A 14,884-nucleotide genomic window follows, 5' to 3' on the forward strand; every position below is an offset into this window, starting at 1 on the left:
CCTAATAAACACTCGTTATTAACTATAATTTTGTTTTCCTGCAACTTGCTGAACTTGAAAAAGTAACCATTATTCTGAGATTTCAACATCTAAAAATTTTGACAAGACTCTTAAAACATTTTGTAGAATGAACTCTTGAACAACTGCAAAGTTTAAAATGGTTATAGTACTGTACGTAATTGTTATCATCTGCTCAGGTTAAACACTGTGGGACACAAGACCTCACACTAAATGTAAAATAATAATAAAACCCAGGGAAGTGGGTTGTCCTTATGTACCTTATACTGGTGAATGCAAGAAAGCTCTCAGCACATGTTATTGCTTTGTCAACATGCTGAGCCTGGTAAAACAAAGTCCAAGAAAGTAGTTACAAAATGCATGTCAATCATGTGATGACAGCAACTTTTATACACTACCATTTGTACAAAAATAGGCCATACAATCACAGGAAATGTTCAACATAAGATTACTGATTCCTTCATTTCAGTTATGTTTTACAAAAGTAGATCATGTACACATAGCGAGCAGTTTTTAACTTGGAAAATATTTATTAAAAACCGTGATTTTACTATATTTTCAGTTTTGTTTCACGACAGCAACTTCTGTAATTTATAGGCCTATTTTTAGCACTTCTGATTTCATGATATCTCAGTTTTACTTTACAAAAATAGGCTATGCAATGACAACAGTTTTTAAATGTTATAGATTTCAAAATTTTAGTTTCGTTTACAATGAAATGGTGATGTTAAACAGGATTTAAATGGTAAAACTGTGTTACAAGCAACAAGCTTACAACAAGTTGATGGCAAAAATATTGTGTTTTGGGTGAAGCAAAGGTTTTAAAACATGTTTCAAAAACTCTGGCCAACCATTATGCCAGCCACAGATTATGTTCAATAATGAAACTTGTACACAATTATTACACCTTATAAAAATTATGTCTTACAAAAATCACATGACACAAAGGATAAATAATTAGTCTATATAGACCCTAACAACAGTTTTTTCCTTAGACTGTGCTGTCAGATTTTATATTTGTTTTAAAATGGTTTCATTTTCCTTACCATTGTCAATCCTGCACTTCCAATTATATCAAGAGTTTTAACCAATCCATCTTTATTCTTTAAAAGCTATATGTAAAATATGAACAGAGAAGTGTTGCAAATGGCAATGTCCACAGAACCAGTGACTGAGCTATACCAATCCTTCAGACTCGGGCTGAAGGCAAAATTAAATAGGACTTTTCTTAAGATGTTCAAGAAATCTAATAATTATTAATTGTAGAAAGAATTTCTGTACTATGACTTTTTTATGTATAGAGCAATGTGTTTTGCTATTTTGGCAATTCTACCCAGTACGGCTGAGAAAATCCAAGCAAATGTTTGAATTCTTCTTAAAACCCAGGATTGGACCCATTCTGGGCTTTTGATCCTCGAGTTTTGCAGTGTTTTTCTATTCAAATTGAGATCAGCTGACATTGTCAACACAATAATGAAATGCAAATATATTAATTTATAGGCCTACATGATTATTAAATGACAAAAGAAAACAAAATTCATGATTAATGTTCACATTGAGTTAAGTAATACTTTCCCAAACACACAACTACATATACATGTAACCATCGATCCCTGGAATAACTAGGAATTCTTTTCATTGGGCATTTAAAACATCTCAGAATTTCATCTGTTTCCTGAATTGCATGTGTAGGAAAATAAAACAATATCTACAAGTATGCGCTCACCACATTGTCAGCCAGTTTGTTAAATGCTGTTTCAACTAAATCCACAGCATCAAAATACTGTTCATCCAAGTATTTTTGCTCAAAGGAGCTGAAAAAAGGACATCAAGTTATAAATTGGATTTGCTATTGAGATTTAAGACTGTAAGCAGAAACCAAAATTCCAAGTATTCATGTTGTAAGGATGTGTCTTTGTAAGCAGTTTTTTTTTCTTTTTTGTTTTTCAATTAAAAAAAGATCATACCTTTTAGAGGGTAGTAGCTTACAATCATATGCCCAGTTTATCCACTGAAAACAATAAAAGAAAGAACATATTTTTCAACGGTCAGGTAAATGTAAATATCTAAGCATGAGATCAAGATGGCTGGATATTGGCCGAGTTCATCTTTTGTGTGTTTACAGACTGAGACAGAGTCTCAGTCCATAGGTTACATGCAAAAAAAGAACGAGGCTAATATCCAGCCAGCCAACAAGTTTGGTCAACAACGATTTATTACATGGAAAATGGGCACTATTTTCTTGCAGGACACAGCGGGTGATCCCGAGCTGGCAAGATAGTGCCATGTTGCCTGCACATGTAGCCAATCACAGAGCAGGATTCAGCTCATCTCACCTACTCACTGAGCTAGCCATATAATAACTATTTATAGTATAATACATTATTTCTTACCTTGTCTTCTTGATAGACTTGACCAAATAGGAATGGCGACAGCAAATAAACCCTCATGACATGGATGTGCTTTTCCCTTTCATCTTTACTCATTTTATACCACATGTCTGCACACTCAGCTACCAGAAGGAAAAAACACAAGGAGGATAAATATTGAACAGCAAGCTTGCAAATTCTCAAATATCATTACCAAGTTAGGTGAACAAAAACAGTTTCTAGCACTTTTCACTCGTTATACTTTGATGGATCAAAACTACCACTCTTTACTAAGAGATGCTGCAATACTGCCATCACACAAATGCCCAACAAGTTATCGCTATCTTCAAGGCAGAATAGGTTACCATAATAACAGTGCACCTTGATAAAAATACCATTATTATTTTCACTGAAGAGCACTTGTAACTCAAAAACAGCTCTGACAAATGATGCCAGACTGCTTGATTCAGGTGACGAAAAAGAAAACATAATTTCACTATCCAGCCTTATGAATCCTCTCGACAACTCTCATAACCTCTTAACAACGGCCAGTTAGTCAATGACCAGGGCTGTCATTAAGGGTCATAACCCATAACACCTGTTACGGCTGAGTATACTTGATTTTCTCTTGATGCTACAGGTGCAATTGCCCATTGTTGATAAAATTCACCCACAAAGTAACAATTTTGTTGTGGGTGTGGAGAACAAGGCTGCAGGTGACCCAAAACTTAATGACAGCCCTGATGACTGACAAAAGGAGTATACAGCACCCCTATTTTTTAATATACATGATGTAAATAGGTCATTAAACTTGATCCATACTGAAAACGCTGTTCCTCTCTGTTTCTGTCTTATTGATATATTTTGATCATGTGATGTATTTACATGCTACAATAAGCACTTTTAAAGATAAAATATGATGCACCACCCAAAAGTAAAAGGTGTCATATTACATCCCTACCTCCCTATAACAGCCACCTCTCTAAAACAACCACTTTCCTCTCCCCCCATGATGGCGGTTGTGGAGAGGTTTGACTGTGGTATGTAATGGCAACATGCAATTGTGGCATTTAAGCATGCTCTCACCAAAACTAGCTGCTACCTGAAAATAATGGCTTCTTTTTTTCATCTTTGCTTATACAGTATTTATATTGCATATAATCACTGACTACATGTTGAAGAGGTTGCTACATTGAAAATTGTACAACACACAAATTCTAAAGGCAAGAACTATACCCTTTCATAAAACAAAGAAAGATGGTAAGACCCTGTAGGTAAAATAACTCTTACAACACTGCAAAAAATTGACCAAGATAGGTGTGAAAATGTATGTTTGGCACATAAGGCAGACAAGGAGACTGCCTGTAGTGACTGCTTGTAGTGACTTGCATTGAAACTACAACAAGGGTCATGTAACTCTCAGCTTTCTCTTCTCTCCGTTCCAGCCTCCCCCCGCTCAGCGGCCCCTTCTTGTCTGATCGAAGTCAACTCTGGCAAAAGTCTGATCAGATGAATTTTGAGCCCTCAATTAAATACAGTGTTACCTCTGAAATAACGTGATTGAGTAGCTGAATAAGAAAAATAAGACATCAATACCTCTGAACTCAATCCTTGGCATCATCATTACAAGACTTACAACAACCAAAAAACAAAACTAACCGTTGTTTTTAGCCTTCGGTGCCGGTTTTTCCCTTGCTTTACCTTTGGCTTTAGTCGGAGGCTTTTTGTGGTACTCCTCTTCGCCAGAATCCTTGGTTCAATAGAAAAAAATATCTGTAGTTTATAACAGAGCACCGGTGAATAAAAGTGAAAATTATCCGTCTGAAAAAGAAGTTACCTCGTCATCCGTGCAATCAACCAAATCTGGTAAATCGTCGCAATCTTCACTATCGCTCGCTTTTGCCGTAGTTTTAGCCATACCTGGATTTGAAATAACCAAAAAATTGCCAAATTCATCACAGATAAACTTTATTACGGGTATTTAACTTTAAACTTCATTATTCCCTCCCCAAACCATTCACGCTAAGTTTAATACCTTCTTTGTTCGCTTTGACTCTTCGAGGATTACTAGGCATCGTGCTGTTGACTGACCGAACGACGGACCAAAGCGTTAGGGCTATGTTGATTAAGAAATAAAGTACCACAGCCTTGCTTCAATGGTAAAAAGTGCTTTTGAACTCTAGGACATTACAAAACATTAAGCTTAAATCTTTAAAACACGCTACACGTATACGAAGTTGCCACAAGAATGCCGTGTCAACACTATTCAAAATGGCCGTCCTTTTTTCTCCACTTGATCAAGGGGACCCTGGAGAGGCGGACGAAAGGAGTGCCAGTCTGCCACTCTGATTGGTCGATCGCGGGTGATGTGAAACGCATGAAAGCATCAGATATCATTAACACAAATTTTTTGACACGGAAAAATTACTTATTTGCGGCTTGATTAGAGGATGACAGGATACGATGTACAGATGACACGGATAGGAAAACTTTATTGACAAAATACACGGAGGCAAATGCTCTGTTCAGCTGTGGAAGGTCTTGAAGCTCCATAGTGTCCCAACGGAAATAAAGAAATGGGACTTGTGGAGCAGTAGCAGGGGAAGACAAACGTCGAAAATCTTTTCCTTTTCTATTTCTACCTTCCATGTGACAGCCGGCTTTTTGTCAGGTACCGTAAATCCTCGAATTAGCGCCCGGGGCGCTTATTTCAAATTTAGGAGAAAACGGGGGGCGCTTATTCGAGAGGGCGCTTAATCGAGGGAGGGAGGGAGGGAGGGGGTGCTTATTTTGTTTTTCCCAAATCGTGGCCTGACATGATCATTTTTTTAAATACATCATCTGCACGTAAACAACAACATAAGCTGTTTATCGACATAATAAGCTGATCCTAAATTTAAAATCGCGGCACCTAGCACTTGTAATCTTTTTCCAAACTTAACGTGTTCACAAACTGAAACAATGCACAAATCAAATACTACACGACGAAAACTGTATATCCTTTGTTGTCTCATTACTCGTCCACAAAATGGAGGGAGGGGAGGGGGAGGGGAGGGGAAGAGGAGGGGCAGGGGAGGAGGAGAAGTGCAAAGGTATCTGGTACCGGGAGGTACATCTCCATGATCCCATTGTCTAACCACTTATATGAGATTTAAATCAACAGGTGACCTTACCGCTTAAGCTTGTGTTTGCACTGTACTGAATTCGCAATTATGACGATGGCTGAGCTAGAACAACGTCAAAACATGCTCACGGATAGTCAAGATGGTGAACTCCATGGCGAAAGGCGGGGAAAGCCTGTCTGCCTCGAGCGTTCCCTAGGAGCCCCAGGAGCGATTTCCTTTCTCGTTGGTACAATAATCGGCTCGGGGATCTTCGCAACTCCAAAATGGGTTCTTTTGTACGTCGGTTCCGTAGGAATGTCTCTGGTAATGTGGGCCCTTTGTGGCATGATCGCTTTATTTAGTGCTTTATGTTACTGCGAGTTGGGAACCCTGATCCCGAGATCAGGTGCCGAATACCCCTACTTGTTGGAGGCGTATGGGGCTCTTCCAGCATTCCTGTACTCTTGGGTCTTTGTGTTGTTTTCTAAGCCTTCTGGTGTTATGATTCTCCTTGTGTTTGGAGCTTACGTCATCGAGCCTTTCTTCCCTGGTTGTAGTAGTCGAGAAGATCTTATGCCGCTGGTAAAGATCATAGCAGCGGCAGCGACGGGTAAGTTTAATAAAAGTCTTTTTTTTTTTTTTTTTTTTTTTTACATTTTCCTACGGGGTAACTGATTTAACTTGTTTATGATCGATCCAAGCTAATCTCGCACGGTGTCGCATGTCACGCAAGTTCTCACTCGCCGACTATTATAACAACCGTACAATGGTTTGTATGTCTCCTCCACTTTGACAAACTTACAAGTTAGTAAGGTCTCTAATGCCCTGGAAAAGCCCTGCCGGGACAGCTTCTAAGAATACGCCCGAGAGGGTACTCCCTTACATGGGCTATATAGCTATGTATACGGACCCAAAGGGTATGGTTTTTCAGCCGTTTTGGTCATAAATAGGGTATCGATTTTGGCGATTTTGGTAATAAATAGGGTATGGCTTTTGCCTTCTAGTCTTGATATGGGTATGTTTTTAAAGAGAAGCTGTCTTATTATTTTTCATCATTATTGAAAAGACCATCAAAAAAGCCGCTTCACAAATTATGTTTAACATTGGTCTGAACTAAGGAACTAATTATAAGGTAGGTCTAAAACAGGGTATCGATTTAAGGGTCAGGTCATAAATAGGGTATCGTATTTTTGGTCAGGTCATAAATAAGGTAGGAAAATCCCAGATTTTTGTCATAAATAGGGTAAGGGTTTTGGAAAGCGGGCCGCACACCCCCACACAATTTTTCTAGGAATACCCCCCAGGAAAATACCCAGTTTTAAAACATGTCCTAGGAGTGCATTGTAAAAAAAAGATCGTAAAAGACCCTCAGAGTCAAAAGCGTTGTGCGAAAACCCCAGAACGGTCGGTTGCAGAGCCTAACCCTGTATGTTGACTATGGCACCTTCAATTGCATCGCCTTATCTCTACTTTGCGTTGAATAATTGTTTAATATATTTTCTGGGAATATTCTCAATATCTTACAGGTGTAATATTGTTCGTCAATTGCGCAAGTGTGAAGTGGACCACTAGAATGCAGATTATCTTCACTGCAGCCAAGATGATCGCCATTGTTATGCTGATAGTCACGGGCCTCATACGTTTAGCTCAAGGTAACCACTAAAAGCACTAATAGCGTAAAAACTTTAATTCCCTTATACAAACAATGATTTTTGTATGACTGCTAGCAAGGTGCACGCATATTTTCACATGTCAAGGTAGCTTGTCTCGGATGACGTCATGGTAGCGTATTTCCCTGCGCCTTTCGCCGGCTACATAAATTCCCGCGCTTTTTGCCAGATACGTACTTCTCGTTACTTGAAGGTTCCGAAAGGTTTCCGAAAAGTCCCGAAAACAGTAAAGTAAAATGGTTTTGTGGGCCCGAAAAGCTTCCGGGGCTTTCGAGAAACGGGGCTCTGGCAGTGGGGGATCCAGACCTTGAGCTAAAGGGGTGACCCGTTTTTTTTGTCGTTGTTGTTTTTTGTTTTTTTTTGCTTCTCCTGTCGGCTTTTCTTCCTTTTGCGAGTTTTCTTTTTTATCCAAAATAAGGGGGCCCCGGGCCCTCCGGGCCCCTCCGTTAGATCCGCCACTGCCTGGGTCGCTTCCAGGTTTCCCTTTCTTCTCGCCTTCGGGATCGTGAATGACTGGGAAACTTAGTTTTATTTTATGAAGCTAAAAAAAATAAAAGTTTAAAAAATCTTTTAAAACAGCAACCGGTTTTCTAAAACCCTTTCTATACCTCTCTGTTTCAGGCCATACTTCTTCCCTAGAAAACAGTTTTACCGGGACCAGCCCAAATATTGGACTTCTCGCCTACGCTTTTTACAATGGATTATTTCCCTACGATGGATGGTGAGTATTACTAAAGAGGTGCATTATAGTTTGCTGGTCAACATGTAGAGAGTCGCGAATTCATTTCGAGTGATTAATTACTGACCCATCAACAAGCTCGCTTAGTGCTAACGCAAAAGCTGACAAGCTCTGACGCCGAATGGACTAAAAAATAAATTTTTTTGGTTTTGATATTGTCTTCTGTGGACACTGAGAAACTCCTCCAGACACTTGAGAGAAAACATTGCTCTGTACTCCATGAGACTAAAAATCTGGAATTTCCAAAATGTCAAACTATATTGATAGGTCTTTAAACAAAAGTAGAACCAATATAAAGCAACCTACCTGGCCTAGCTCTAAACAAATTTTATTTTTTAGGAATCAGTTGAACTTTATTACAGAGGAGATAAAAAATCCCAACAGGTAAGAAGCAAAAGAGATGAATCCAAAAATATTAACAAATCCTATTTATACGTTAATCGTTTGATTTTTATTATGTAATTTTAAAAATCTTCCTCTCACCATTTGGATTGGCATTCCCCTCGTGACGTCATGCTACTTGCTGGTGAACATTGGATACTTCACAGTGCTTACACCACAGGAAGTCCTGGATTCTGAAGCTGTCGCTGTGGTAAGAAGTCTAAGAGGCACAAAACAGACGTGTTTGCATGAGTATATACGTGTTATAGCATGTTATAAACCCGAGAGTTACAGTGGGTTCCTTTGGGGTGACCTGGATCAGGATCAGTGATCCAAGATCTGTCTGGATCATGGTTAATCAAAGGAACCGATGAATCCATGACCAGAGTGGATTCATCGGTTCCTTCGACACACCATGATCCAGACAGATCTTGGATCACTGATCCTGATCCAGATCACCCTAAGGGAACGCACCTTTAGTTGCTTGAAAACTGGTGTGAGTTTGAATTGTGTGCGAGCTCTCAGAAACTCATAATCAGTTAACAGTTACTGAGAGAGCCCTTTCTTGCCGTGAGGGATCCGAAAAGGAGGCAGAGACTAGGGCGGGAGGAGCGAAGATGATAGTTTTTTTTTTTTCTCGAAACGGGGGCACTTTGGGTCCCACTCTCTCTATCGTGAGAGAAGGGGGGCCTGGGCTCCTCTCCTACACTGACCATTGATTGAATTTTGTCGCATTTATTCACGTATAACTCATTAAAATGTATTGTTCGTTGGTCAAATGGTTAGTTGGTCAAATAGTTGAATTTTCACCATTACATAGGTAGTATTCGTTATGGATGACATATATTGCAATAAATAAACAGGCTAGGAAAATGCAAGAACGATGAAAAATAAAGTAATACCAATATCTGATATCAACCTTGAGTGAGGTATCTTTCCTACTTACCAATCCAATTTGTGGGCGTTTTTTTTTTTCTGTCTCGAAAGACCCTGGCAAACAGGTTATATGGAATCATGGCGTGGACCATTCCAATACTTGTCGCCTGCTCCACGTTTGGTACTGCTAATGCAAATGCTTTTGCAGGAGGAAGGTAAAGTAGACATTGATTGTTGGCAGTCAATCACCCTGCAGCCTTATTGTTTTAAGTAACTAATTGTCAGCTGATAGTATTAGGGGACTGCGACAGCAATTGGAATCTTCCCCTAGATAAATAGGAATATTGTAAGGAGGCAGCGTGGCCGAGTGGTTTAAAGCGCTAGTGTAGTAATCCAGAACCCCCGCGTTCAAGGACTCCACCCTGCTACCAGCGGGATTTGTTAATCGGTGGTCCCGAGTTCAAATCCTTGGTCACGCTTTGTAAATAGCCAACTGGTCTGCCTCCTGCCAGTTAAAATTTTTAACTATGTTGTGTTTATTTGACATATTTGTTTCCTTTGTTTCAGTGACATGCCTGTAAACTAGCTAAGCTTAGTGCTTGTATAGCTGAGGGCATGACCACTATAAAGAAGATTTACATTTTTATATTACCTTCCCTCAACAAAGAACTCATCTCTTCTTCATCGTTAGTAACATTTTAGGGAGCTACCTAGTATGCATATTCCAGTCTGATTATGGTGTAGTCCTTAACGAAATATAACATCTAGTTTTGCCAATTTTTGTCTGAATTTCGGCACAATGAACATTCTCGGATTATCATTAATTCTCTATGAAGCTAGGTACTGTACGTGGATAACAGTCTGGGGAATCGGTCTAGGTCTTACTAAAAAGATAAAAACTAGAGGGGGTTTTAAAACCTAGCAGACTGGTTTGTAAACAGAAACAAACAGCAACATTGTACGCTTCAGTTTCACTCGTGAACTCCAGCCGCCGTATGTCCCTGTTCTGAGAAAAGAACGGTGACGAGGGACCGGACTTAAGTTGCACCATTTCAAAATAGCAGAAGAAACGCATCTGTTTATAGCTGTGCTCCTGTATTTTATTCAGTCTTTAAAATTATTTTTCAGATTGACATTTGCCGCTGCACGAGAGGGACATCTCCCACGGTTTCTCGCCATGATTCACAGAAAGAGACGAACACCGCTCCCGGGGCTTATATTTTCTGTAAGTCTTGAATATGTTCCCCTGGTCAGGGTTCTTTTTTATGACAGGATGGCTCACATATATGCTTCCTGAAGATGATAATAAATGGCTACTCTCACGTTCATGAAAGGCAGCCAATGGAGACGCTGGGATGGGGACAGGGGTGACTTAAACTGACAGAAAACGGCTGCTTCAGTGACATCAAAATACAAAAGGCGGTAAAAAGTGCACAAACAAAGAAAGTTGCGAAAAGATTCTGGATGAAGCAATAAATACTCAGTTCGGTTTGCCGACTATAGTTAAGTTTGAAACTGCCGAAAGTTGAATCGATGGGAATAGTTTGCCTTTAAAACTCTCAAACCGGCATGCCTAAAATGGACTTCGGGTTTAAAGTTGAAAACAACCGTACGACCTTTTCAGTGTGTTTTTATAACACTTGCTGGTAGACAACTAAACGGTCACATTTCATTTAACACAGGAGTAGACGCCTGTTTAATCTTCAAGACCGTTAGGCCCCGTGACTACGCCGAAGAAATTTGAAAACACAGCTTTATTTCTACGATTAACCCGTACCGTCCACACTACTCCGTCACGAAAACGCTCTTCAAATCCCTGCTTTGCATCATGTGGACGGGAAGCAGTTTAAGAAAGAGAGGTTTTTTTTACAACGATGATGTCACGATGACCATGTAATTTCTCTGCCAGAGTTTTCCTCAAACACAAATCCAAAATGACCAGTGATTGTTGCGTTTTCAAATTTCTCCCGCGAAGTGTGGACGGAAAACATTTGATGCGTTTTCAGAGTGAAAACATCGTTTTCAAATATCTCCAGTGTAGTGTGGACGGGGTCTAGGCCTCCACTCAGCCTTGAATTTGCACTTATCGTCCAACATGACATGACATCGTCCAATGTTGCATAGCCTTCGAGTCAGTTCTCTTGTCAGCTCTTGGAATAGAGAGCGTGCTCGCTGGCTAAATGTTGACAAAAACGCGAATCTGACCCCCCTGTTATGTTTTTAAAGTGGAGACATACTTGTAGTTACTGTACAGTAGGTTCAAACCAATTAATTTGGTTTTATTTGTCAGAGTATAATTTCATGGCTGATGCTGATTCCTGATTCCACGACATTTGAAGTGTTGTTGAATTACTTCACGTTCTTCGGCTGGTTGGGTTATGGTACTTCAATCTCCAGTATTCTTTGGCTGAGATATAAAAGACCCAACGCCGTGCGACCATACAAGGTAAAAATTATCCGGGAAATTCAGTTGCTATCACTTCGCGTTTACTGAACTCTGTAATTTGTTACAAACTAAAGCTGAGCCATGCGCTGATTGTGCTCTAATCAATCAGAGATTGTACTTTAAATTTTTAACGAATCAGAAGTAAAAGCAAAACCAAAATGTGACGCGGCTTCCCAAGCTTCCCGCGCTTGGCACTGGGTAAATGTTTTTCCGCGCCACCGGATACTAGTTTTCCCGCGCTTGGCACCGGAATGACCAGATACTTTTTCCCGCGCTTTGCACCAGCAACAAGTTTTCGCACACCGCCTGCTCCGCTCAATTTCGAATGAAAAATCAATCTGGAAAATTCTCCGCCGAGGTTCGCGTTTTCGTAAATACCCAGATTATGGTTATTTCGTTTTGAGTATGATACCAAAAAGCACAAAATGCACACAGAAAACCGGTTGTTTTGCTCTTGTAACCCCTTGTTAAAGGAGCTCAGTCACGGTATTTTGAGTTATTTCGGCCACCTACAAAACTACTTTTAAATTGAAGGAGACTGCCTTAAAATAGAAGTTTACTTAGATAGAAAAACACCAAATAAACCATAAAGGAACAAGGATGGATAAGATTAACACGGATTACAAACGACGAACTTGAAAAATGTAGGCTAAACTTTTTAAGATGCGCAAACTGTGAGTAGCTTGCCGTCATGGTTTTCTGACTCTTTTCTTCGATCGGCCTTAAATATGACCATCCTACTGACGTGGTCAATACTGGATCTTGCCTTCTTTTTACAGGTGTGGATTGGAATTCCCATCTTCATGGTTGTGGTTTCAGCTTACTTGGTGTTTGCGCCGTTCTACGACGCTCCACTGCAATCGTTTTACTGTCTGCTGTTCCTTTCCGCCGGGATTCCATTTTATTTGGTGTTTGTACGGTATAAAGTGGCTCCGCCAAGCTTCCTTCTCTTTGTTGGTAAGCCTATGTGCTGATTTCTTTGCATTTAAACGGACTGGCTGAATGCCGAATGGGCAACCCTGGCTAACTGTTAAATGTCACTTACTGGATTTTTCTCTACGTTACGCTAAACCCTGAGGATTTGTCAAGAATAATTTTATTTCCTTCGACATTTGCTGTAGACAACTCATTCGGATAAAGAATTGACCATTAGAAAAAAATATACATATTATTGTACAATAATTATAGTACATTTACGTTACTTAGCGGGCGTAAATCGCGGCGAGAGTTTTGATGGAGCGCGTGCCCGGTGCCATTCGGGAACGATTCGGGAACTCGTTTCACATTCACCATATTTCAGATTTATTATATGGATGTGTCTCACAAGGACTGGGAACTATTGAATTCCCGAATTTGATTGGCTGAAATCGATTTTGACCGTGTAGATTTTCCCATCTAGACCGGCATCTAGACCGGCATCTAGACCGGTTACATTTTGTTGTGGAAAAGTTACAAATACAAGAATATTGACAATTTTTTCTAACAATATTAGTGGAGCTGCCAAAAAGCCTGATGAGAAAAAAAAGTAAAGAGAAAAAAGAGTAAAGAAGGAGCAAACTTTGGCAGATTTAAGTCCAGCTCGTCGCCTTTCGCAAGGTCCGCCAGCAAAATCAGTCAGCTAGCATAAGCCAGTTACAGTGAACGAATTAAATTCAAGTTTTTCTTGTTTGCCATGTAATAAACATCTTATTAACCGCGCTTAATCGGTCTGTATGGGAGAATCTTGACGTCGGTCGTTTGTACAGACTTTACTGTGTTCGGTCTGCACTCACGATCTCGGTCAAGATTCTCTCATGCTTGGTTAATAAGAGCTAAATAAAAAAAAAAGCACCTCGCGAGTTTTACGTACGATCCTCGATTCTGTCTGTTTCCTTTTTAGATCGCTTGACTTTCAAGCTCCAGAACGTTTGTGACGTGGCGTTCCCCGAGAGCGAAGAAGACATCATCTTCTAGCTGGAACGAGTGATCAAAGTGGATTTACAATTAATGCATCCTATGTACTGTGAGCAGTCCGTTCTTTAGCAAACTATTCGAATCTTTAGAGATGGTCTGTCCCAGCACATTACACACGAGGGCTCAAGTGACTGTTCTCGTTTTCAGATCGCGTGACTCTCTGCCTGCGACAAAACTTCTCAACCTATAGATATTTTAAATGTACGATCAGATTCTGCTAGTCTGACAGCATCGTTTAGAAATAAGAAAAAAATGAAACTTACAAGTATGTGACAAGGTAATTTAATTTTTTTTTTACAAAGACGAGAAGAACGGCGAGCGTGTACGTTATTAAGGCCCGGTTTTTACTAAGACATGGGCACAAGCATAAGCGTAAGCACATGGCTTCCGTAAAATGGATAATTGCCTTACCTCGAGCTCCTCGATACAGTAAAACAAGATGGCGAGCTTATGCTTATGCTTCTAACGTGACATATTAGCATAAGCTCAAACACGAGAAAACAAATGTTTCTGTGTTGCTTTTGATTGTGTTGTGCCGTGTGCGTCCTCACTAGCGCGTGGTTGTGTCATGGGCATTCTCTCTACCGTTACGCTTATGTTTGTGTTTGTGTCTATGCCGTAGTGAAAACCAGGCTTAAAAGCTTTCCGTTTGTAACATACGTACGAAGTATTTTGAATTCGTGGGACATAAAAACTTCATCAGTTTAATACGGTCAAAACTACACTTCTACAGAGCTAATCCTAAACTAGAAAAGAACGTGTCACGATCACACATGTGAAAGATCACACGATACGCACGAGATTTATGGGGTCCATTTTGGGCCAGCAAAGATGAGATATATAATTCTTGATTTAGTGATCATGTCGGAGGATTCCCCGACCCAAAGGCCCCTCGTAGAAAATAAAGACGTCGAACACAATGGCGAAAAGCGGGACGGAACACAGCTCATCCTTAAAAGTTTCTTGGGAGTTCCCGGAGGAATCGCGTTCCTCTTTGGAACGATAGTTGGGTCGGGGGTCTTCGCAACTCCAAAATGGGTGCTGTTCTATGTTGGCTCCGTAGGAATATCTTCAGTGATGTAGACCATTTGCGGAATATTCGCGCTTTTCGGCGCGTTATGTTATAGCGAGTTAGGAACCCTGATTCCGAAATCTGGTGGTGAGTTTCAATAGTCGCTAGAAGGGTATGGATCCCTTCCAGCCTTTCTGTTTTCCTGGACGTTTGTGCTGTTTACGATCTTCTTTTTTTTTCAGAAAAATGCTGATGTCAGCAATTTTGTTGAGATTCAAGGCTAATTATCTCGCAAAAATGCGTGGCTACCCCAATT

The 14,884-nt window shown here is 40.1% G+C and overlaps 2 protein-coding genes across 2 annotated transcripts in view; one reads left to right on the plus strand and one right to left on the minus strand.

The window, feature by feature from the left end:
- Window positions 1–4,680, minus strand: part of LOC110041445 (uncharacterized) — a 31,149-nt gene extending 26,469 nt beyond the window's left edge. Inside the window, exons 1-8 of the mRNA XM_089293239.1 lie at window positions 4,423–4,680; window positions 4,225–4,307; window positions 4,047–4,137; window positions 2,412–2,530; window positions 1,986–2,029; window positions 1,745–1,832; window positions 1,065–1,130; window positions 279–340 (exon numbers count right to left, since the gene is read on the minus strand). Coding sequence (XP_089149365.1) covers window positions 279–340; window positions 1,065–1,130; window positions 1,745–1,832; window positions 1,986–2,029; window positions 2,412–2,530; window positions 4,047–4,137; window positions 4,225–4,307; window positions 4,423–4,462 — 593 coding nt within the window. The 5' untranslated portion in view covers window positions 4,463–4,680. The remainder of the gene's footprint in view (window positions 1–278; window positions 341–1,064; window positions 1,131–1,744; window positions 1,833–1,985; window positions 2,030–2,411; window positions 2,531–4,046; window positions 4,138–4,224; window positions 4,308–4,422) is intronic.
- Window positions 4,681–5,459: 779 nt separating this feature from the next.
- On the plus strand, window positions 5,460–14,488 carry LOC110041427 (b(0,+)-type amino acid transporter 1-like). The gene is made up of 10 exons (XM_089295047.1): window positions 5,460–6,101; window positions 7,018–7,143; window positions 7,783–7,882; window positions 8,240–8,284; window positions 8,369–8,492; window positions 9,269–9,372; window positions 10,286–10,382; window positions 11,448–11,603; window positions 12,383–12,560; window positions 13,483–14,488. Exons 1-10 carry the CDS (start codon window positions 5,600–5,602, stop codon window positions 13,554–13,556), a joined length of 1,506 nt encoding a protein of 501 aa, XP_089151173.1. The 5' UTR covers window positions 5,460–5,599; the 3' UTR covers window positions 13,557–14,488.
- Window positions 14,489–14,884: the final 396 nt, after the last annotated feature.

This window comes from Orbicella faveolata, unplaced genomic scaffold, assembly GCF_042242905.1.
Source record: "Orbicella faveolata isolate gen_17 unplaced genomic scaffold, um_ofav_v1 contig_25, whole genome shotgun sequence".
Lineage (NCBI taxonomy): Eukaryota > Metazoa > Cnidaria > Anthozoa > Scleractinia > Merulinidae > Orbicella > Orbicella faveolata.

Bases quoted from the DNA above. Each gene is read 5' to 3' on its own strand.
- LOC110041427 (XM_089295047.1), top strand. From the start codon at position 5,600: ATGACGATGGCTGAGCTAGAACAACGTCAAAACATGCTCACGGATAGT. The intron at 8,285-8,368 runs GTAAGAAGCAAA...ATGTAATTTTAA, and splicing joins GAGATAAAAAATCCCAACAG to AAATCTTCCTCTCACCATTT. The intron at 10,383-11,447 runs GTAAGTCTTGAA...TTTATTTGTCAG, and splicing joins TCCCGGGGCTTATATTTTCT to AGTATAATTTCATGGCTGAT.